Source organism: Giraffa tippelskirchi, chromosome 12 (genome assembly GCF_054371585.1).
Source record: "Giraffa tippelskirchi isolate mGirTip1 chromosome 12, T2T-mGirTip1v1.2.pri, whole genome shotgun sequence".
Lineage (NCBI taxonomy): Eukaryota > Metazoa > Chordata > Mammalia > Artiodactyla > Giraffidae > Giraffa > Giraffa tippelskirchi.
Genome location: NC_137286.1, coordinates 19,629,541 through 19,655,395, shown reverse-complemented (window position 1 = coordinate 19,655,395; position 25,855 = coordinate 19,629,541). Strand labels below are relative to the sequence as shown.

Genomic DNA, 25,855 nt, shown 5'->3' with positions numbered 1-25,855 from the left:
GAACTGAACACATGGAGAAAAAGAGACTGGGGAAAGCAGGCTGGTTAGAAAGCTATTTCACCAAACCAGGTGAGATATGATGAAGGCAGAAGAGCAGTAAAATGGAGAACAGTAAACAGATTAGGGAGATACTAAAGAGCTGGAATTGGTACAATCTGGTTACTAAAGATGTTGAGGAGAGGAAGAGTTGAAAATGATTCCTTGGTTTCTGGTCTGGTCTGGACAACAAGCACATTCCTTAGATGCAGTCTGGGCTAGGAAATATGAGACGAAAGTTTATCAAGTGGAGAAGTGGATAGAGAAAATATCAGATAGCTTTTGCAATCAGCCAATAAAAGAATAAATTTATTCTGTTACAACAAACTATAACTGTGCATAGATGAGATCTAAATTCATTTTTAGAGATAAGGCCACCAAGGGTAAGTAGGTTCACGAATGAATTCCCAAACAGTTCTGGACACACCAAAGCTTTTCAGTGCTGCTCATGATTTAGCAAATATTCACTATCCACTCTAAATTCATAAAAAGGGTTAAACATTTCTTCCTTCAAGTCTATTTAAATAGGTAGCAATTTAGTAATAGCTAAAAAATAATCCAGGTGATTTCCTTCAAATGGTAAGTTAAAAGGATATGATGATATATTTGTTCATCCTTACCCCTTAAATACAAAGGTATTAACACTTTAGTTTTTTCAGCTGTAATGAGGACAGTTTAGGGGTAAGTACAACTCATCACTCAAGAGAAGAAATAACAATGCATTCTTGAAGGACCCAAGTTAAAGGGGCCAGGCCAACTAAACACGTATCATCATCACAGGGACTCTTCTCAGTTCCTGACAGCAAAAACAAATAACTACTTGGGGGATGAAAATGCCCTAAAATTGATTATGGTTATACCTACACAACTGCATGAATATTTAAAAACTAGTGAATTGTGTGAGGTGAATTAAAACTCAATAAAGCTGTTATTTTTTTTTTTAATAAGTGACTTTTTAATCCATTAATAGCAGGTTTTATAAATGCTCTAATTTTACACTAGGCTTTTCACGATTACTAGATTTCAAAATAAGTGGGAAAACAGAGCAGATGTATATTTTTATTGGTATTTAGACCTATCATAGTTCAAATAAACTGGAACAGAGCAATTTATTTACTCTAATCAAATAAAACATGGAAACAATTCATTTAAAGTATCTGTCTGTTTTACCATCAAATGATTGTATTCATGCAAGTACAATCATCGCACAGTCCTTCTAAGCCCGTATCGTAGCACCACCTTTTATTGCAGTACTTGATGTAAATTTCATTGTCAAACATATCTGGCTTTAGCAATGTAAACATCTGCTACAAGTAAACTTTAAAAGGTAAAAGTGAATGATACTAAGAGAACTGAGCATCATCACATGATAAAACTCAACAAAATATTAGATAATACTGTTTCAGTAAGAACTACAACTTAATACAGTTCACAAAATGTAAGCAAAAACAGAAAGTAGTGTGTAAACTCCCAAGAGTTTAAAATACTGAAGGATATAATATAAAATTTACCTCAGAAAAACAAAGGAAATAACAAAAGCATGCAGTGAATACTAAATTTGGTTTAAAAGTTACAATAGTCTTTTTACTGCAAAGCCTTTCTAAAATGTACTGTGACAAAACTATTTCTTTTCTATCTCCCTTTATTAAAAAAAATATGTTTACTCACATAGTTGGGTCCTTTGTGGGAATTTCACATGTTATCAATTATGGAATTGTCACCCAAAAACAACTTTCATCTCTAAACTATTTTTTTCAAATGACCAAAAACATTAAATTATCTTCATGAAAATTATCATATATAAAGTCAAATAATTCCTAAACAAGTCATCATAAAAATAAATCTGCCTTAACAGAGTAAGTACAGAAAAAGTGTATACATAAGTGCTGAATATCATGGAAAAATATTCAATGAATAGGCAAAAATGTTCACATTTATCATTACTGTTGATGATTTTGTTTACTTTCTGATTAAAATTAAGAAACAAGTTTTCAAAAAGTCAGGAACACTCAGTGCCACTTTGAATTTGTCTGCAACATACAAATGAGTTATATCCCTGTAGTGCAAGGCAGACTCTATTTTTACTTTTTAACATAATTAATTTATAAATACCTCAAATTTCTAAAACCAGTTATAATACTGTGGCAAGAAAACAAATTTGTTCGTATTGCTCTTATATTCTAGTTTAATCTACAAACATGAACATTTTTCCAAATGCTGTCTCAAACCATACTAATACAAAGAGTCTACAGAGATCTGTTGATTTCCACAGATTAACTGAAAAGAAGAGAAAAAAAGAAACAAATACTATTTCATCTTCTCAGTCTTAGTAAGTTCAGCACATCAAGCAGCACTTGACACAGCAAGCTTTTTCAAGTGATCCATAAACACTTGCAAACTAACATCATCTGTGAGAATCGGTGCTCCAGACTCCTAGAAGAAAAGAAACATATTTTCTATGATTAAAAATATAGGATGATATCTTAAAATGTATAAGTAAATGTGCAAAAAAAAAATAGACAAGGAAATCATTTTAAGCAGAATAATGTCTATGTTCTTGTATAATAAAGAATCTGACTGGTCTTTGTCCCAGATTCCTGAGAGGGAGACTACATCCTTGGAATTACCTGACAGTAGCATCTGTTACCTTGCCTGGAGAATTCCAGGGACGATGGAGCCTGGTGGGCTGCCATCTATGGGGTCACACAGAGTCAGACACGACTGAAGCGACTTAGCAGCAACAGCATCTGTTATTCATGAGCCCTTCAGATCACACTAGAGTTTATGCTGTGAGATGAGATAACTCAGGATAGGGACCAGACACCAGAAAGATCAACCATGCAATTAGATGGCTAGGCTTTAAGAGAGGCTGACCTCCAGGGAGGAAGGGATGGGGGGCGGGGGGCTAGATTTTCAATCAATCATACAAAACAAAGGCAAAAGCAAGCAAAAAAAAAAAAAAAAAAAACCACTGTATACCAAAGCCAAGTGGAGATTCCTATTTGAGGAATAAATACATCAATACATAAGCTGGGAGGATGACAAATCCCAATTCCATGGGAAAAGGAATTATTATCAGTTTTATAATAAAACTATAATCATAAATATAGTGCTTTCCTGAGTTCTGTGAGTTGTTCTAGGGAATTACCAAACCTGATGGGGGGTTGTGGGAACCCATCCTCTTATCCACCCCACCCACCCATCTCCCATCCGACCACTCTCCCTTTCTCACCACCCCTCACACATGGATTTGTAGCCAGCTGGTCAGAAATGTGGGTAACCTGGGATTCGACTTTCAGCTGGCATCTGAAGTAGGGTAGGTCTTGCTGTGGACCATGTCCTTTAACTTTTGGGGTCTGCACTAACCCCAAGTGGTCAGAGTCAGATTTGTACTGCAATTCATCAATTGGCATTAGAATAGCTCCATATCCAATTTAGTCTTTAAAGTAGTAAAGTGTTAATTTGTCTTGAATGCATTGGTGCTTTTATCTCTACTAAGAAGTAAGCCTCCCTCATTGCTGCCTGTTTACTAAAATAAAATTTCAATTACACATATTTTAACAGAACTGCCAGCTGGAAGGAAGAGAATTTATATCATGTTTTAAATAAAACACACATATATTTTCATTCAAGTCATTTTCATTGATTCTTGTGGGTTCTATGTAATTAACAGGAGTTAGGGGAAACTCCTGATTTCTATTTTAATAAAAACTGTGTTGATGAAATGATCTTAGTAATCCAATCCACTAATAATGAAATTTTATTGTAGCAAGAAAGTTTCCTGGAGTATTTTATATCTGGATTTTTAAATTCTTCACCTGATATCCAATTTCTTATTTATAGGTATATATAAAAGTCTAAAATAAGGAAATTTAGTAATTTTCAGAGGATATCAGCAAATTAGTGGCAAATGTGAGATAAGAATTTACAGCTCTTGTGGTTCTTATCTTGCATAGCCACAGACATGCCATAACCTCTCCTGAATAAAGGAAAATCAATTTTATTATATGTTTTCATATGTGAGTTCATAAGAACTTGAAAAACTACATAATGAAGGGAGATAACAGCACTGGAATTAAGAGCTTAGAGACTGGAGCCAGATAGACTGAGCTCAAATCCTGGCTCTGCTGCTTACTGCCTATATGACTCTGAAGAAGTGACTTAACCTCTTTGAGTCTTAGTTTCCTCATTTGTAAAATACAGATAAGAACAGAACCTATTGCATATGGTTGTTATATTGATTAAATGAGTTAAATTGTGTAAAGCAAACAGAACAATACCTGACACACGCAGTTGGCCTACATTATTATCTAGTTTAGAAAATCTATTCTTTCATAGGCTGAAATACTTCTTATTCTACATTCATAGTTAACATAGGAAGTAAGGTATCAAAAATGTGACTTAAACTAGCAATAAGCCAATAGCTCCTTTTTTTTTCTTCTTGTAACTATACCTGAATTTTTTTCCACTTTACACATTTTCCACCTCAATTCACCCAATCCCAGATCTATTTCTCCTAGTAAAGACAAAATATATATAGGTTTTCTAATTTATATACTGTGATCTTTGGAGAAGGCAATGGCACCCCCCTCCAGTTCTCTTGCCTGGAAAATCCCATGGACGGAGGAGCCTGGTGGGCTGCAGTCCATGGGGTCGCTAAGAGTCGGACATGACTGAGCGACTTCACTTTCCCTTTTCACTTTCATGCACTGGAGAAGGAAATGGCAACCCACTCCAGTGTTCTTGCCTGGAGAATCCCAGGGACAAAGGAGCCTGATGGGCTGCCGTCTAAGGGGTCGCACAGAGTCGGACACGACTGAAGCGACTTAGCAGCAGCAGCAGCATACTGTGATCTTATTTGAAATGATAAACACTAAATGCTCAACCCAATCTTATCAAAAATTTCCAGTTGACTGACCACAATTTTTCAGCTGTACCCTTTTTCTCTTTAACATACACCCAGGCTCGGGCAGAAAGCGCCCTCCAGCACCGTCACTGAGGCAGTGCTGCAGCGGCGCCCCCGTCAGGTCATCCATGGATAATACTTACACTGGATTCTGGATTTCTGACAAGAAGAAAACTAAAGTATTAGATTTCATAATTTTTAGCAAAATGCTTGGCTATCATGTTAACTCCCTAACTTTAAATCATCAATTTAGCTTAATGGTTAAAAATTCAGATTCTAGAGTTAGAACGACCTAGGATCAAATCCAAACCCTTGTCACAATTTATGTGATTTGGGGAAAGTTACTTAATCTACCTAAGTGTCAATTTCCTCTTCTGAAAAATAAGATTAATAGTACTCACCTCACAAGAGTGTTTTAATAAATAAGAGTGCATGAAAATCTTAGTATAATGACTAAAACAGTGCAGATTCAGCTTATTATTATTTATAAAAATATTAACATAATTTCTCTTATAAAAATCATATGTCAAGAAAGACCTTGGGCTCTTGGTTTCTTTCTTACTTCTAATTATCACACTTATTTAATTTTGACATTTCAAACAGCATTATAAAAAAGGGATGCTTTCAGGGACTTCCCTAGTGGTGCAGTGGATTAAGAGTCTGCCTGCCAATGCAGGGGACATGGGTTCGATCCCTGGTCCGGGAAGATCCCACATGCCTCAGGGCAGTTAAGCCCGTGAGCCACAGCTACTGAGCCTGAGTGCTGCAAATACTGAAGCCCACATACCCGACAGCCTGTGCTCTGCAATAAGAGAAGCGTCTGCAATGAGAAGCCTGTCCACCACAGCAAAGAGTAGCTCCTGCTGGCAGCAATGAGAGAAAACCCACAAGCAGCAACAAAGACCCAGCACAGTAAAAAAATAAAATAAAAAATAAAAAAATTAGATGAGTAAATAAATTAAGTAATTTAAAAAAAAAAAAAAAAAGGGATGCTTTCAAATTTAACAAAGTATAAAGACTGAGAAACACTGATTTAAATACATCAGACCAAAATTTTATCGTTTTTAGACACATGAACTAATTCAACACAGACTGAAAGATCTTTCAAATAGTTTGGAACCAATCTAAAAGGAGTTGTTTTGTTTTCATAAGATTCTATTCATAAAAGATAGGATCAAATGCCAGCTTCCCCTAAAGGTATAACTATGACTAATTCTTAAATTTTCCTAAACCAGATGCATTTCTGGAAAAGATTATTATATTTTCTAAAATGTAATAATGAGAAGAAATCCACACTGCTTTTAACTGCCTCTTTGAGGAAAAAACTTTATAAAATAACCTAAGGAGAGACAGACCTGATAACGTAATTAAAACCACCATACAGTGTAAGGATATAATTTAACCGAATGATTGCAAATATTTGAACAAGGTTTTATCAAATGAATAAAAAGAACTCATTTAATAACAACTAAGCATATTTAGGTTTCTCCAAAGACGACAGCTTTCAAAATTGAATAGATGGATGGGTGGATGGATAAATGAATGAGTGAATAAGATAAACAATATGCATGTTTGTTCCTTGGCCTGGGATTTCCTTCTCCATCATAGTCACCCAATGAAATGATCTCCCTCCTTCAGGGTCTGGCTTAAAATGTTAGGGCTCTTATTTATGCCTCTAATGTTCCTATTTCCAGGCAGTAATAATTAAGTTTCAGTTTAATTATTACAGGTTATATTATTATAGGTTTTCTTTCCTATCTTAAATATCTTTAGAGAGAGACTGTTTTCTCCAGTGACAACAAGGAAAACTAATAACTAATATTTACTGAGCATTACTGGGCATATCAAGTATGTGTCATTAAACTCTACAATAGATAAGGAAAGAAGGCATGGGGAAGTTTGGTAACTTGCAGAGTTTTCAACTACCAGCCCAGAATGACACATGGATTGATGCCTTTCCACCTCAATTCACCCAATCCCAGATCTATTTCTCCTAGACCAGACAAAATATATATGGGTTTTCTAATTTATATACTGTGATCTTATTTGAAATGATAAATACTAATGCTCAATTCAATCTTATCAAAAATTTCCAGTTGATTGATCTCAGTTTTTCAACTGTACCCTTTTTCTTTTTAAAATACATCCATGATGGTTTTCCACCTCAATTCACCCATAGGTTATAATAATATAACCTATAATAATTAAACTGGAACTTAATTATTACTGCCTGAAAATAGGAACATTAGAGGCATAAACAAGAGCCCTAACATTTAAGCCAGCTCAACAGGTTCTTTATAAGCCTTCCATCTACATCTCCACATTGTAATTTAAATCCCCCAAAGCAAAGAACAAGTCATTATTTCCAAGAACTAAGCCATGATTTCTTAATGCAGAAATTCAGCCACAAGGAGCTATGTTTTATTTGGACTTCATAACGTGAGCTCACAACACTTTGTTAATTGAATTACGTGAACAGCAACAGTCATCTGGAGGGGAGGAGCAACCACTCCCTTTAGAAAAAGATCTGTGGACCCTCCCCATAAACCCTAGTCTGCCATAGCCCCCTGCCTCAGGTACTGCTTTCTGACACTGAGACTGACAGGGTCTCTTTTTTTTTTTTTCATTTTTTAAAATTAGTTTATTTATCTATTTTTTAACTTTACAATATTGTATTTGTTTTGCCATACATTGACATGAATCCACCATGGGTGTGACAGGGTCTCTTATATGCAGCCATTTCACTCATTTGTTCACCTAGTCCCTACGGCAATTGATAAACGACCCCTGATGAATACTGTTTTAAAGTATCCTTTAACTTCCCCTTCATATTGATTATTTACTATTTTCATTAACTCTATTTATTGGTGCTATATTTTCTATATTCTTGTGATTTTCTTCTCTTAAATAAGTTCCTCTTAACTTGTGGGATCCAGAACCAAAACCAATACTCAACTGACTAAAGTATAAAAGAAAGGCTAACTCATGGACATCCTGTAGTCCAAAGTTCCACATCACAGTATTATACTTGGCTTTTTGTTCCCTCCTGCCAAGTGGAAGATGGTGAGGGATGATATTGAAAATCTATATGTACATGTATTATGCGGAGACAAATTTTTCTCACATGTTCTATGTACCCTTTGAACAATTTCCAGGAGTAAGTTCCTTTCCTTGCTATAAAAAAACCTCCTCACTTTTGCGAACTTTTAGACCACGGACTCAATTTATCTATCTATATCACAAAAGCTTCTTAACTCCTAAAGCATCTCCACAGACTCCCCTACTCTAATCTCTATTGTCCTGTGCAGATGTATTATAGTCAATATGTGCTAATGTTTAAGGTACTGTGGAAAGTCAAAAATGAAAGTGACACAGTTATTATCCTCAAATAATTTATATTCTAACAGGAAAAATAAGTGCCATCAGAAATAGATGGGGAAAGAGAGGGGAATGAAGGGTCAGGGATATTCCACAATATCCGGTCATACAATCACAGAAAAAGTTTCATGGAGTCAGTAAACTTTTAAAACTGAGCCTTGAGGGATGGCTGCTATGTGTGACTAGCAGTGACAAGGGCAAGTTACATGCTCAGGATACTTAGAACGCAGTAAGAAGACCAGTTTGATTAAAAAGACTAAACAGTAGCTAAAAGTGGGCAAAGCTATGTGGAGCACACCACAAAGGACCCTCAATAGCAATATAGAGCTTTCAGTAACTCAATAGAGGGGTTATTAAAGATTTCCAGGCAGTGCTTTGGACTTAGAACTGTTTTAGGGAGACCACTTTAACCAGTGCCAAAATGGGAGGACAAGGCTGAAGCGGTGCCGGCAGGTAATTCCAACAGTCTATGTGAACAGTAACAAGGGCCTGACCTTGATTAGCGACGGGGAAAGGAGGGAATGGCCAGGGAAAATAAGTCAATCATTAGGGGCAGAAGGGAGAAAATGTACATGACTAAAGTTCTAAGCCCTGACAACTGAGAGAATGGTGGGCTCCTCTGTAAAAAACCTGCAAGTCAGTAAGTGCAAGATGGTATGAAAGAGCTCAAGTGGGGGCATGCTGCTTATGAAATGTCTACAGGAAACTCAAGTGCTCTGCACCTGGTGGTTATAGAAACTCCAGTCTGCAGGTCACTGTGAAGCCTAAGCAAAGACGGAGACTTACAAGTTAAGACTCAAACAAAAGCTGAAGCCACAGGAATGGGTACAATCACCCAGAGAAAATTCTCTAAAATGTAGAGAATTCAAGGCAAACTTTTGAGGCACCTCTATATTCAAAGGACTTCCCTCATAGCTCAGTTGGTAAAGAATCTGCCTGCAATGCAGGAGAGCCTGGTTTGATTCCTGGATCGGGAAGATCCCCTGGAGAAGGGATAGGCTACCCACTCCAGTATTCTTGGGCTTCCCTTGTGGCTCAGCTGGTAAAAGAATCCGTCCGCAATGCAGGAGACCTGAGTTCGATCCCTGCATTGGGAAGATCCCCTGGAGAAGGGAAAGGCTACCCACTTCAGTATTCTGGCCTGGAGAATTCCATGGACTGTATAGTCCACGGGGTCGCAAAGAGTCGGACACAATTGAGCAAATTTCACTCATTCACTCACTATATTCAAAGAAAAGGGCCTGAATTCCAATTATTGCTTTCTTCTAACCAGCCTGGGCCCCATAGTCAGTTGTTTAACAATGCTCTCAAATATTCTACTCTCTTTGCTGTGTCCATCTTTCTTACCTCTAGTTCTAAATTAGCCGCAGTTCTTTCATCTTTGATGCAATGCCTAACAACACAGTATGGCTAAAGAACATTATGGAACCATGCTCAAGAAATTGTTAGTAAATAAAATGGACCCTCATCACTACTGTAAGTCTTTTATTCATCCTCTATTGCTTTCTTATATTTCTTACAGCTGTTTTTAACCTGGTCTGTTATCTAGTCCTTAACCCCAGAATTTCTCACTCTAGCAAATAATATATTACTGAAAAGAACAGGCTTCTCCAATGCGAGTTTTCCTCTCTACCTCAAAATCCTTCTGTCTTCACCCTTCTTTTCACTCTTTGCTTTTGCAGAAAGAAATGTCCTGCCTCCCTGCTGCTGCTGCTGCTAAGTCGCTTCAGTGGTGTCTGCCTCTGTGCGACTCCACAGACGGCAACCCACCAGGCACCGCCATCCCTGGGATTCTCCAGGCAAGAACACTGGAGTGGGTTGCCATTTCCTTCTCCAACACATGAAAGTGAAAAGTGAAAGTGAAGTCACTCAGTCGTGTCCGACTCTTCGTGACCCCATGGACTGCAGCCTACCAGGCTCCTCCATCCATGGGATTTTCCAGGCAAAAGTACTGGAGTGGGGTGCCATTGGCTTCTCCCCTGCCTCCCTACCAGTGCTTAAACTCCACATAATGTGATCACAGTGTCTCCTTCTGAGGATCTTAAACATCCATACACTGTTCTTCTGTGTCTCCCCAACATTAGCTCCTTACACTTAAGTCTACCAATAAGTTTTGTGCCGTTACTCTAATAACAATCATCCTTCTACTATTCATTCAGGCTAAATTTGCAAAAGAATCATTTACACTTAATGACCTCCACTTCTTCACCACTCATTAATTCTTTAACAATCTATCCTCTACACAATGACTGTATTAAAACTGCTTTAGCAAGGGCACAAATAACTGCCTAGTCCTCAAATCAAATATCTGCAGCATCTCAGTATTTGTTACTCCCTTCTTCTTCCTTCTATAAAGTTCTCCCTCACCATTTAAGACATGGTGTTCCTCTCATTTTCCTTCCACTTCTCTGACTACATATAAAATACTCCTACCTCTTGTACTTCCTCAAGGTTCTATCTCATCCTTCCTTTGCCTCTCTAGTCTCTCTTGGACAAGCATCCACTGTGATGGCTTTAAGTATCACTTGTCTAATCCTTGCCCTGATCGCTAAACCCAAATTTTCAACAACCTACTCATTTGGGCATCTAGATGGTATCTCAAACTCAAGGTCTAAAACGTTTTCTTTTCATTTTCATTCTTAATGGCACATGTTGTCCTCAGTTACCCAGGCTTAAAACTCCTTACTACCTTGTTCTCCCTCAACTATTTTTCAAAAATTCAAACCTTAGAAAAAAGTACAATGAATACCAACACAGCACTAAACTTAAAATTAATGATGAACATTTTGCCACATTTTGTTTGTATCTATTTTTCCTTTTTTTTTTCTTCTTGTTGAATCATTTTTGCAAGTTGAAGATATCACAATATTTTATCGTCAAACACTTTAGGATATATCTCCCAAGATCAAGGACAATCGCCTACATAACTACAACACCATAATAACTCTTAAGAAATTTGTTACTATACTAGTATCTGACATATAGTCTATATATTTCACAAGTCATCCCAATTATGTTTTTTATAAGCTGTTTACTCTAATCCAGAACCCAATCAGAATTTAGATTTTGCATACAGCTGTCTTGTCCCAGAGTAAGTTTTACTTTCCTGCAACTGCTAATCAAATCTCACTGAGTCTCTTCTCGGAATATAACTCAAATCTATTCCTTTTCACCATCTCATCTTCTTTCTCTCTCACTTGGATTATTTCAGAAGAAACAGTTCCAACTTACAGACTGCTTCCAATTAATCTTAAGATTCAACCATATAATCCAAGACTCAAAATTGGCCCTCTGGGCAAAAACCTTCAATGACATTCCATAACTTAGCAAATAAAAACTCAGCTCCTCAGTCCTCAGCCTGATATTCAAGAGCCTCCATAACTGACTGCACAATTACATTTCCAGTTTATTGTTCTACTATTCATCCTGACATATACTCTTTATCTTAGTCCATACTGTCATCTACCTAGAATTCTTTTCCTCACACAATTTCTACTTATTGGAATAATAAGCACTCTAAAGGAAATATCTCTTCTTCTGCCATCATGTGACCCTTTCCCCTCCTTCTCCTCTATCCCCTCATAACACTTAAATTTTCCTAAAAGCACACAACCCACTCTGCCTTGTATTTTTAACGACTTAGGTATGTGTTTTATTTCTAATACTAGACTACAAGCTCTTCAAAGGCAGGGATGATAGCTGGGATCCTGAAGTAACCAATATAGAGTCCTGCAGATTGGACACTTGATAAATGGTGATATAGCGTATCAAGAGGTAGAATTTCTACCAAATTAAAATATATTGATAATGATGTCCAGGCCTCCAGCCTCTCTTGTTCAACCACAATCCCTGACCACTCCCAGCGTACTGTGGCCTTTTGTGGTTCATAGCCTAGCATTAAGTCTAAATCATCACCTTCTAGTTCATTTATTATACACTTTATTGCTTTTTGTCTCAAGGGAAACACATTAAGCTTGGAATATGAAAGGGTTCTATATATTTGATATATAATCACTTTTGTATTTTCTGTGGTGTCACCAAATGCTAATTCTATTTTCACCTCTTTTTTTTTTATTACTTTTCCAACAGAAACCATTACCAAAAACAAAGGCAAAAAATGTAGCTTTCACTAAAATAAAGAACTATAAAAAACACAGAGATAATTTCCACGATTTGCTATTTACACTTACCTGTCCCCAGGCATACATATTATTATGAGTCTGTGAGGGGTTAACCTTCGAAAGCAGGAAACGAGCCTTAAAAGCAAAGGAGAAATAATATTATCCATCAAATATAAGATTTGGTTAATATAGGCTAAACAAATACATTATGCCATACAAAATCAATTCCATTTAATATGTTTTCATAAAATTAATTTTATTAAAATGAAACTTTAAAAAAATGAGATAAATCTTGAAATATGTAGGCCACTGTATACCACAAATAAGTGTAACCTCTCCAAATCATACGTAATAATAACATTTACAGTAACAAATACAAATTGTAGAATTCAAAATTCAGCATATAAAGATTATGTATGCAACAATTATGACAAAGTTAGTGTGACATTTACCAAACGCCTGGTCTGAAACATCAACAAAGGTTCAAAGTCTCCAAAGGTTCAAAGTCTCTACATGCTCTTTCACTTTAAACAATGACTCTCAAACTTTTTCAAACTGCAGGCTATTCCATAAGAGCACACGCCCAACATTTTGGCCATCAATCCACTATGCCTTATCATCATGAAATAATAACCAGAATTAAAAAGAAATATAGCACTACATGTGGGGAGACATCAATGAGAGAACAATTCATAAATTATTATTTCACATTAAAAGAACAAGACAGTTCTATCATTTGAAATTTAGTACCATACAAAATCTTTTTCTACTTCTAAAGGACATCTGGATTCAAATCCCAATTCCTCCATTTACAGTTTTCCTTGGCCACAAGTAACCTAAGTCTCAGTTTTATTATCTGTAAAATGCAAACGACAATAGGACTGCTAGAGAATCAAATGAGAGAAGTTATGTCAAGTGTTATCAGCTTTGCAAATTCTCAATAGGGTAGAGAAACTTCTATTATAAATACAGTAAAACCCTAATAATAATTGCTATCATTTCTGAATAATAGTTACTGATATCTACTACCTATTTTGTAATACTGTGCTAGGCACTAGGGATACATCAATAAACAAAGCAAGGTCTGTGCTTGCTTTTAGGAACAAGTGAAAAAAATTTACAATAACCTATAATTAATTTATATACCTCTAATAAGAATTAAAAGGCAGCAGTAAAAGTGATTCAACAGTTGGGCTTTCCTAGGGGCTCAGTGGTAAAGAATCCACCTGCCAGTGCAGGAGACACGGGTTCAATCCCCAGTTTGGGAAGATCCCACATGCCATGGAGCAACTAAGCCCGTGTGCCACAACTGTTGAGCCTGTGTTCTAAAGCCTGGGAGCCACAACTACTAAACCCATGTGCCACAACTACTACAGCCCGCACACCCTAGTAGAGCCCATGCTCCACAACAAGAGAAGCCCCCACGATGAGAAGCCTGTGCACCAGAACTACAGAGTAGTACCCGCTCACTACAACTAGAGAAAAGCCCACGTAGCAACAAAGACCCAGTGTGGCCAAAAATAATAAATAAAAAAATTTTTTTTTAAAAAACAGAAAAAAAAATGAGTGAATGTTATGGGGTCCTAATTGAGTCTTCTGTAAGGCTAAAAAGGGCTATATGTACATGTATATGTACCTTATTTAGCCCTCATAACTGTAAAAATTACACACCTTTTTATAATGCCATAATGCTTTCCTATCACATGACATTTTCTAGAAAAGTGAAATGATAGAATGAGGAAAACAAAATTTATGTTACCACAAACTTCATATTCATAGACTTTATCAGTAAACAAAGAGATCTGAGAAAAGTACACTAAATTATTTCCTAAGCTGTTCATATCTACTTGCTCAACTAAAGCTAGCATACCACCAAAACACCACCCTGGCTCTTTACTAGAGCGGAGCTGGAGGAAGAAGATGGGAGAAACCACCACCTGTAGTCAGCTAGTCAATGATCTTACTGCTCTGCTCTCAAAACTAAGGCAGGAAGAAAGCACACCTTCCTCTGGAAACCATCAGCCCATCTCTCTCCTTTTCATTTACCTGGTGAAGCAGTCTATTCAAACTAACGTCAGAAGGCAAATAAGAACAATTCATTGTAAAATCAGCAACACACATGCAAACAAATGAAGAGTATTACCTGGCTGCCCCCATGTTCAGTGTCAATGTATCTGGGCATTGGAAACCTGGAGTGAAGGATTTCCTGGGCATCATCCACTGGGGCTTGCAGAAGGTGGCGGAAATTTTCATATTCTGGCATGTCCTGGTATCCTGACTTGCGCCACTGAGCTATGGTCTAATTTTAAAATGATTAAAGGAATTATTACTTTTTTTCTTGCCTAACCAAAAATTTTAAGTTTTTTTTTTCAAATGAAACAATCGTCAGAAAATAAGAAAATCATAGAATATTATCCCATTTATTTTTAAGTTACTAATTTTTTTAAGCTACAAATACTAATTTCAGTATTCTTGAGTAAACAGATACAAAATTAGGATATTTCTTCTTTAAAAGTAAAAACAAATAATAATGAAGAAAAATTTTAAAACTTATTATGTTAAAGTTATCATATTAAAGTTAGCTAAAAGGTATCACTGGGCTTCCCAGGTGGCTCAGTGGTAAAGAATCCACAAATCAATGCAGGAGACAAGGGTTCAATCCCTGGGTCAGGAAGATCCCGTGGAGAAGGAAACAGCAACTCACCCTAGAATTGTTGCCTGGAGAATTCCAAGGACAGAGGAGCCTGGTGGGCTATAGGCCATGGGGTCGCAAAGAGTCGGACATGACTTAGCAACTGAACAACAACAATAAAAAGGTATCTACCTAAGCTTATGATAAATAAAGGGGATTTCTGGTACAGAACATTTCCTAGAGACTTCAAAATTAATTACCTCTTATTATGAATCTTTACCAATGGAGTTACATTCTCACAAGATACATAAAGGTAAAAACTTTAATAATAATAGCAATAATATTATAAAGATAATATACCTATAAAAGAGCATCTGAATCAATATTTTTTAAGGTAAAAATATTGATTTTATTAATCAACTTTTATTAAGGTAAATGACTCCAAAATGCCATTTAATTAAATCATCCAAAGATTTAACCTGGCTTGATTTCTAAGTTAATTGAATCAATCAATGCGTATCTTTATATCTCTATATTTAACAGAGCAACAGTCATCTGAATTTCTGATTTCTCATTTAGGCATGTTAATGAGCTATTTGAAGAAATAAAACTACCGAAAGACAAAAGAAATCATCAAAAACCTAGCTCTGTCACAGAGCTAGTATCACAGGCATTATTCTTAAAAGCTACATAGTTCTAGTAACTGGTATCAATTAAAAATAATAATCAATAGGTCTTTAAAAGTCCCATGTATTTAAAATGATATTTTGAATAAGATCTTCCCTGAGTACATGCGTGCCAAGTCACTTCAGTGGCATCTGACTCTTAGAAACGTTATGGACTGCAGACCTCCAGGCTTCTCTGTCCATGGGATTCTCCAGGCAAGAATACTGGAGTGGATTGCTTGCCTTCCTCCAGGATCAAACCCTGGGTTATGTCTCTTATGTCTCCTGCACTGGCAGGTGGGTTCTTTACCACTAGTGCCGCCTGGAAAGCCCCTTCCCTATTACAGTGCAAATCTAAAATCATTTACAGTTATAACACTGGAAAAATATACCTGCACAAGTTACTGAATACTAGACTATAAGCTTGAGTATAAGTTCATGAAAAAGGAGATCTGTATCTCTCAAAGCATCTAGATTTCAGTACTTTCTTATACAGAGGAAGCACTTAAATACTGCCTGAATGAATAAATACAGGAATGAACAGAGTTATGCTAAATAACCTAGATTAAACTCAATTGCTGCTCTTTTCAATCATTTACCAATCCAATTAAGTTATAAATTTTAACTAGCTCGTGCTTTAAATGAATCTTTAAGATCAACTGAAATTTCTTTTTTTTACTTTAAATACTTCATGTGGCATATTTGGGGGGTGCGGATGGGGTCTGTGTCAGGTTTTAGTTGCACCATGCAGGCTCTAGCTCCCGGACCAGGGATAAAACCTAGGCCCCCTGCACTGGGAGTATGGAGTCTTAACCACTGGACCACCAGGGAAGTCCCAGAATACTTTTTAAATGGTTACATGAAATAATAAAAAGGAAAGCCCACCTACTGACTTTTCCCCTCTCAATGTCTTCAGGTAAAACCCAAAAGTATGATATGCTCAGTTTTACTTTCACAGCTATGCTTTGTATAAAATTCATTTCTCCAATTATGTGCAGACAAACAGACAAAATAACCACAGACAGGTCAACTGCAAATTAAGTCTAAAAATTCACAAAAGGAAGAATCACATTTTACACATAACTTAATAAAAGTGGAAATAAAGTTTATCATAGAGGAGACACTAGTCATATAGTAAAGGGAGGAAAGCTTCTAGCAATACGAATTAAAAGACTTTACTGAAACTACGTGCATAGCTTTAAACACAAGGGAATCTTACCTCACCGTGATAAATCAAAATCTGGAAAAATGTGTCCATGAGGAGAATACGATCTGCAAGAATGCTGCTGCTATCAAGAAGAACCGGCTGATGTGAGGATAATAATGAAAGAGGAAGAAGGAAAAATTACTTACTTAAAAATACAAAATTGATCTTTTTAGGATCTTTTAAATTTTTTAAATCTTTATCTTACTACTTAAAACCTCTTGCTATTATGAATTCTCAAAGGATGTTTCAATTTAATTTTCTGAGGAATTGCTAAACTGAAATAACAATTGAAAATAGAGTCTAGTCAAGAGGAAATCAGAGATGACTCCTAAGTCTGATGGTGTGCGGCACCACTGAGTGAGAGGGGAAAGGCTTGGGACAGAGAAAATTTGGAGATGGAATCATAGTTCTGAATATGAAATAGAAGGAAGCGGCCTGAACTGACATAAATTTGGGTATCACATCCATGAAGATGGCAATTAGAGTTATGTTATTAGACTGCACTGCTTCAAGGGAATCTACAGAAGCCAGAGACTGAGCCCGGAGCACACCAACATTTAGAGTTCAGAAAGGGAGACGCCAGCAGGGGAGTCTGAGAAGGAACAGGCAGTGAGGAGGAGGAAAACCAGTAGGTGCTGTAGGCTTTGGAGAAGCCTAGAGCAAAAGATTTTCAAGGAGAGTCCTCACTGGGTAAATGCTGTGGTGAGTTCCAGCAAGATGAGGGCTTGGTGGCCTTGATAAGAGTTGTTTCAGAATAATCTCAGGGACAAGAGTCTGACTAATATAGGTTGAGAAGAGAATGTAACATGGGAACATATAGACAACAAGTAACTCTCTGTGTTTAGCTGTGACTGGGACCAGAGCAATGAGGCGGCAATTAAGAGACAATGTGAAGTCCAGGGGCTTTTGTTTAACAGGAGTGACACTAAGGTTTCTATGTTAATGAGAATGATCATGATGAGAGAAGTGACAATGCAGAAGAGAAAGAGGATAACTTCAAATGCAAAAGCCCTAAGAAATGAATGGGATTCATGGATTAAATGGAGAGTTTGGAATTTGACAGGAGCAGGCAGTGGGATTCCATTTTTCTTCTAAACACTTTTTGACATTTTCCAGATGTTTACAACTTACATATATTACTATGAAATTAAAAAAAAAAAAGGTATTTCTAAAACTTACTTTCCTCTTTCAAACAACTATGAGACCAAATGTATAGCTAGACCAATTAAAAATGCATTTTCTAGAAAAGTAAAAACTATGACAAATTACTTTAAAAAACAGCAACAAAATATAACTTTTTACCCACTATTTTTTTACTAAAGTAAATAAAGGCAGCATTAGAGATCATTAACCAATAGATATTACATTCTCTTTATACTGACCCTTCCTAAAGTTATTATTTTCAAATATAGTCATTACACACTTTTAAGTAAACAGGTTGTTTTAATTATGAAACAGAAAAACTACCTATTTGAAAACATATTAAAATAATTGCGACAGTTTGCTAAGAAGGTAAAATGGATAGCTTTATCATTTTTCTGAGTATATATCTTTATAATCAACTGTATCTTATGTTCCATGGGGATTTTCTTGAACCCTGTCTCCTGTACAATGTCACGAACCTCTGTCCATAGTTCATCAGACACTCTGTCCATCAGGTCTAGTCCCTTAAATCTACTTGTCACTTCCACTGTATACTCATAAGGGATTTGATCTAGGTCATACCTGAATGGACTAGTGGTTTTCCCTACTTTCTTCAATTTAAGTCTGAATTTGGCAATAAGCAGTTCATGATCTAAGCCACAGTCTGCTCCTGGTCTTGTTTTTGCTGACTGTACAGAGCTTCTCCATCTTTGGCTACAAAGAATATAATCAACCTGATTTCGGTGTTGACCATCTGGTGATGTCCACGTGTAGAGTCTTCTCTTGTGTTGTTGGAATAGGGTGTTTGCTATGACCAGTGCGTTCTCATGGCAAAACTCTATTAGCCTTTGCCCTGCTTCATTCTGTACTCCAAGGCCAAACTTGCCTGTTACGCCAGGTGTTTCTTGACTTCCTACTTTTGCATTCCAGTCCCCTATAATGAAAAGGACATCTTTTTTGGGTGTTAGTTCTAGAAGGTCTTGTAGGTCTTCATAGAACCGTTCAACTTCAGCTTCTTCGGCGTTTCTGGTCGGGGCATAGACTTGGCTTACTGTGATATTGAATGGTTTGCCTTGGAAACGAACAGAGATCATTCTGTCGTTTTTGAGATTGCATCCAAGTACTGCATTTTGGACTCTTGTTGACCATGATGGCTACTCCATTTCTTCTAAGGGATTCTTGCCCACAGTAGTAGATATAATGGTCATCTGAGTTAAATTCACCCATTCCAGTCCATCTTAGTTCGTTGATTCCTAGAATGTCGACGTTCACTCTTGCCATCTCCTGTTTGACCTCTTCCAATTTGCCTTGATTCATGGACCTAACATTCCAAGTTCCTATGCAATATTGCTCTTTACAGCATCGGATTTGCGTCTATCACCAGTCACATCCACAGTTGGGTATCGTTTTTGCTTTGGCTCCATCCCATCATTCTTTCTGGAGTTATTTCTCCACTGATTGCCATTAGCATATTGGGCACCTACTGACCTGGGGAGTTGATTTTTCAGTGTCCTATCTTTTTGCCTTTTCATACTGTTCATGGGGTTCTCAAGGCAAGAATACTAAAGTGGTTTGCCATGCCCTTCTCCAGTGGACCACATTCTGTCAGACCTCTCCACCATGACCCATCCGGCTGTCTGAGGAGGCCTTACATATAGCTGGGAAGAGAAGAGAAGTGAAAAGCAAAGGAGAAAAGGAAAGATATTCCCATCTCAATGCAGAGTTCCAAAGAATAGCAAGGAGAGATAAGGAAGCCTTCCTCAGCGATCAGTGCAAAGAAATAGAGGAAAACAACAGATTGGGAAAGACTAGAGATCTCTTCAAGAAAATTAGAGATACCAAAGGAACATTTCATGCAAAGATAGGCTCGATAAAGGACAGAAATGGTATGGACCTAACAGAAGCAGAAGATATTAAGAAGAGGTGGCAAGAATACACAGAAGAACTGTACAAAAAAGATCTTCACAACCCAGATAATCACGATGGTGTGATCACTCAACTAGAGCCAGACATCCTGGAATCTGAAGTCAAGTGGGCCTTAGGAAGCATCACTACGAACAAAGCTAGTGGAGGTGATGGAATTCCAGTTGAGCTATTTCAAATCCTCAAAGGTGATGCTGTGAAAGTGCTGCACTCGATATGCCAGCAAATTTGGAAAACTCAGCAGTGGCCACAGGACTGGAAAAGGTCAGTTTTCGTTCCAATCCCAAAGAAAGGCAATGCCAAAGAATGCTCAAACTACCACACAATTGCACTCATCTCACACGCTACTAAAGTAATGCTCAAAATTCTTCAAGCCAGGCTTCAGCAATACATGAACCGTGAACTTCCAGATGTTCAAGCTGGTTTTAGAAAAGGCAGAGGAACCAGAGATCAAATTGCCAATATCCGCTGGATCATCGAGAAAGCAAGAGAGTTCCAGAAAAACATCTACTTCTGCTTTATTGACTATGCCAAAGCCTTTGATTGTGTGGATCACAATAAACTGTGCAAAATTCTGAAAGAGATGGGAATACCAGACCATCTGACCTGTCTCTTGAGAAACCTGTATGCAGGTCAGGAAGCAACAGTTAGAACTGGACACGGAACAACAGACTGGTTCCAAATAGGAAAAGGAGTACGTCAAGGCTGTATATTGTCACCCTGCTTATTTAACTTATATGCAGAGTACATCATGAGAAACGCTGGGCTGGAAGAAACACAAGCTGGAATCAAGATTTCCGGGAGAAATATCAATAGCCTCAGATATGCGGATGACACCACCGTTATGGCAGAAAGTAAAGAAGAACTAAAGAGCCTCTTGATGAAGGTGAAAGAGGAGAGTGAAAAAATTGGCTTAAAGCTCAACATTCAGAAAACTAAGATCATGGCATCTGGTCCCATCACTTCATGGGAAATAGATGGGGAAACAGTGGAAACAGTGTCAGACTTTATTTTTTGGGGCTCCAGAATCACTGCTGATGGTGACTGCAGCCATGAAATTAAAAGACGCTTACTCCTTGGAAGGAAGGTTATGGCCAACCTAGATAGCATGTTTAAAAGCAGAGACATTACTTTGCCAACAAAGGTCTGTCTAGTCAAGGCTATGGTTTTTCCAGTGGTCATGTGTGGATGTGAGAGTTGGACGGTGAAGAAAGCTGAGCGCCGAAGAATTGATGCTTTTGAACTGTGGTGTTGGAGAAGACTCTTGAGAGTCTCTTGGACTGCGAGGAGATCCAATCAATCCACCCTAAAAGAGATCAATCCTGGGTGTTCATCGGAAGGTCTGATGTTGAAGCTGAAACTCCAATACTTTGGCCACCTCATGCGAAGGGTTGACTCATTGGAAAAGACCCTAATTCTGGGTAGGATTGGGGGTAGGAGGAGAAGGGGACGACAGAGGATGAGATGGTTGGATGGCATCACCGACTCGATGGACATGGGTTTGGGTAGACTCCGGGAGTTGGTGATGGACAGAGAGGCCTGGCGTGCTGCAATTCATGGGGTCGCAACGAGTCGGACACGACTGAGCGACTGAACTGAACTGATCTTATGTTCCAAAAGACTATAGGAGAATGGGACTGTATTAAAACAAGAAGTTTTGTTTATATAGAATGCCCTAATTAACAGACACTAAACTCTGGAATACAGTTTCTAGAATCATCATTACCTGCAGACATTGGTAAAGACATAAGACTAGTCATGATCCCTATTGGATTTTTATCAACCAAATGACTAGATAAAATGATCTTTAAAAAGTCTGTAAAAATTTTTTTTAATAAATAAAAAGTCTCTTATACCTGTTTATTTTTTTAATAATTTCTTAATATAGCCTAGCATTTTATCTAGCATATAGTAAGCACTCATAAATATTGACAATATATGAATAACAAGAGATTCGTGCGTGAATTAAATTCTTACATTTAATAACTATATTTCAAGAAAAACCTAGTTGTTTTACTTTCTTAATAGCACACAGCACAGTAACAAAACCAATTTCTTTTTCTACCCCTCTTACCTCTGGTGGTCCACTAAAAGAATAAGCGTACAGAATAGGCTGAATCATGATGAGAGACTGGGTCAAGTCTTGACGCATAAAGTGGTGACGATAATATGAACTTTCATCAGGACTATTGTTAAAAACTTGCAAGAAAGGAGATCTTCTTAAATGAAACATAAACTACAAGATAAAACATGCGAGATAGCTTTTACTGATTGTAATACAGCAACAGAAGTTTACTACTATGAACACATTTGATTACAACCATTAATACAAAAAAACAACTTACAGTAAGAACATTCTAAATTGTATTTCTCAGAATCTTACCCATGATATTTATCAGTTACTTAAAAATGCAACTCAACAACAACCAAAAAGTAAAAGAGATAACTCAAAAGAAAAACAAGACTAGGGACAAAAACCGCTTGTTTGGATCTAAGTCAAATATTTAGACTAAGGGCTTCCCTGGTGCCTCAATGGTAAAGAATCCGCCTGCCAATGCAGGAGACACAGTTTCAATCCCTGGGATGGAAGATCCCGTGGAGAAGGAAATGGCAATCCACTCCAGTATTCTTGCCTGGAGAATTCCAAGGACAGAGGAGTCTGGTGGGCTACAGTCCACAGGGTCACAAAAGAGTTGGACACAACTTAGTGACTAAACAACAATAACTTAGACTACTGCCCTCGATTCCCTTACTATTTTCTGCTATGAAGTGAGGTCCGAGAATTCTCAAAACACAAAGGGTTGCCTCCCTTAAGACAAGTGAGTGAGTGACAGTTCCTTAGTTGTGCCTGATTCTTTTCGACCCCATGGACTATATATAGCCTGCCAGGCTCCTCTGTCCATGGAATTCTCCAGACAAGAATACTGGAGTGGGTAGCCATTCCCTTCTCCATAAAGACAAGTAGACTCTGCCTTATTCTAATTCTCCAAAATCTCAACTACAGACTTGGGGAAGTCTCCCCCTATAAACATGGAGTTTCTAGGTTACAGATCAATAAAATATTTTCAAAAAATAAAAGTATCTCTGAAAAGAAGGTCAAAGCTTTAAACAAAGTTTTTGTGAGGAGCAAAACTTTGAATTTGTTAATATCTCAATATTAATCATCCTTCCAGGTTAAGGTAAAATAAAATACCACTTCTTCCATAAAGATACACCAAATAATCCATTTGGAAGGATTCTTTAAAGTTTCCTTTAAATATTGTGTCTCTCTTGTAGTGTTGTGTCTCACTTTCTGTTCTGCATTGTTTACATATATTTCAGATCTCACCCTTCAAAATGAAAGCTCCTTGAAAACAGAATCCATGTCAACCATCTTTATCTCCTAAATTACTTGCACTTCGAATATACTCAGCTGAATAAATATTATCTCTATTACTCATCATATAAACCTATACTTTTGAGAATATCTACCAAAACAACAGACAATAGACTCCACTATCCAAGCAGAAAGGTTCTGTAAGATAAAAGTTCTTTTCTATTTATCTGGGATGTCTCCATAAAGTTGTCCTCAGGCAACGATACCATAAGACTAGCAGACTGTTAAAATTACATCCTTTCAGCAGTACTGCAATTAGTTAGATCCCTTTTATCAGATGGAAAGCTAATCTGCTTCATACCAAATTGTGCTCCCCGATAAGGTTCCAGTGTAAATTTCTACTCACCACAAATAAATGCTATACGCAAGGTTATCATAAAAATACTACTTACTTTTCACCAACTATTCAACCATAATACTATTTTCTTAGCTATCTCAAAACTTAAAACCTAACCAAAAGAATAATCCTGTAAGATGAGTAAATAAAAGACAACAGGAAAAGCGAGACCCAACGCTACTGTCAACACTAAGAACACAGATCTTTTGTCTACTCACCTGTGGATAAAGGGAGAAAGTTTCTGAAAATCTGAAGGAACTTGGATCATCTTTGTGATACTCACCAAACTTCTGACACTAAATAAAATAAAACTTGTTAGTAATACATTCTCTGGCACAGAGCTAAAACTTCTGCCTATGTGTTTTCTATTTTTAAAAAGTTATTTTCTTTAGGAGGCAGATACTTGACACAGGATAAAACTGGGATATTATTTATAGACTTACCAAGAGAACGATTACAAAAAAAAGACAGAAATTTGAATTTTGGAAGCAAATAATACATTTGCTTCAGTGCAGAACAACTCATCTTACAAGTGTTTGAATTTTTTAAAACTAAGTGTCTCTTATCAGAGACACTTATCAGAGACACAAATAAAGAGCTCTAGGTGATGGCCCAAAGAGCTCAATATGTGCCCCCTAAGACCCTACCTAAAAAAGACAACAGTCTACAGACAGAAAGAAGTACTGTCAAGATACCATAGTGGCTCTAAAGGCAAAATGATGGTATAAAATTGGGTACACTCAAAAAAATACCAAAAAGAAATAAACGACCCAATCAAAAAATGGGCCAAAGAACTAAACAGACATTTCTCCAAAGAAGACATACAGATGGCTAACAAACACATGAAAAGATGCTCAACATCACTCATTATTAGAGAAATGCAAATCAAAACCACAATGAGGTACCATTTCACACCAGTCAGAATGGCTGCTATCCAAAAGTCTTCAAGCAATAAATGCTGGAGAGGGTGTGGAGAAAAGGGAACCCTCTTACACTGTTGGTGGGAATGCAAACTAGTACAGCCACTATGGAGAACAGTGTGGCGATTCCTTAAAAAACTGGGAATAGAACTGCCATATGACCCAGCAATCCCACTGCTGGGCATAAACACCGAGGAAACCAGAATTGAAAGAGACGCGTGTACCCCAGTGTTCATCGCAGCACTGTTTACAATAGCCAGGACATGGAAGCAACCTAGATGTCCATCAGCAGACGAATGGATAAGGAAGCTGTGGTACATATACACAATGGAATATTACTCAGCCATTAAAAAAAATACATTTGAATCGGTTCTATTGAGATGGATGAAACTGGAGCCCATAATACAGAGTGAAGAAAGCCAGAAAGAAAAACACCAATACAGTATACTAATGCACATATATGGAATTTGAAAGATGGTAACGATAACCCTATATGCGAGACAGAATAAGAGACACAGATGCATAGAACAGTCTTATGGACTCTGAGGGAGAAGGTGAGGGTAGGATGTTCTGGGAGAATAGCATTGAAACATGTATATTATCATATGTGAAACAGAGCACCATTCCATGTTCGATGCATGTGACAGATGCTCAGGGCTAGGGCGATAGGATGGCCCGGAGGGATGGGATGGGGAGGGAGGTGGGTGGGGGGTCCAGGAGGGGGAACACGTGTGGACCCATGGCTGATTCATGTCAATGTATGCCGAAAGCTACTACAATATTGTAAAGTAATTAGCCCCCAACTAAAATAAATAAATTTATTAAAAAAAAAAAAACAAAAGAAAATATTGTAAAAAAAAAAAAAAAACACCAAAAAGAAAGAGCTACTGAGGAAAAGAAAATCAAGATCAACAGGTAAACCAGTAAAGAAAGAACACAAAGGCAGAAACTAAAAGGCAATAAAGGAGACACATACTCTAGCAATAGGGAAGTAAACCCTCCATAATAATATAACAAAAGGCATCAAAATAACTGAGATAATCCACAGGAGAAAGTGCTCAGCACAATGGCTGACACTAAGCACTCAGTAAATGGTAGCTTCCTCTTTGTTCTTCAGCAAAGTCTCTGACCTGAAAAGTTTCTATAGTACTTATGTAACTGGCCTACTTCCTGGCAACATCTATCAGTACTTGCATATGATCAAGGGCAAA

The 25,855-nt window shown here is 37.3% G+C and overlaps 1 protein-coding gene across 5 annotated transcripts in view; it reads right to left on the bottom strand.

The window, feature by feature from the left end:
• Positions 1-967: 967 nt before the first annotated feature.
• Positions 968-25,855, bottom strand: part of SEC23A (SEC23 homolog A, COPII component) — a 60,200-nt gene continuing 35,312 nt past the window's right edge. For all 5 annotated transcript variants that reach the window (XM_081547817.1, XM_081547813.1, XM_081547815.1 and 2 more), the window contains 6 exons: positions 23,943-24,020; positions 22,086-22,247; positions 16,958-17,044; positions 14,585-14,740; positions 12,511-12,576; positions 968-2,469 (listed from right to left, as the gene is read on the bottom strand). In XM_081547817.1, the coding sequence (XP_081403943.1) occupies positions 2,380-2,469; positions 12,511-12,576; positions 14,585-14,740; positions 16,958-17,044; positions 22,086-22,247; positions 23,943-24,020 (639 nt within the window). In that variant the 3' untranslated portion in view covers positions 968-2,379. The remainder of the gene's footprint in view (positions 2,470-12,510; positions 12,577-14,584; positions 14,741-16,957; positions 17,045-22,085; positions 22,248-23,942; positions 24,021-25,855) is intronic.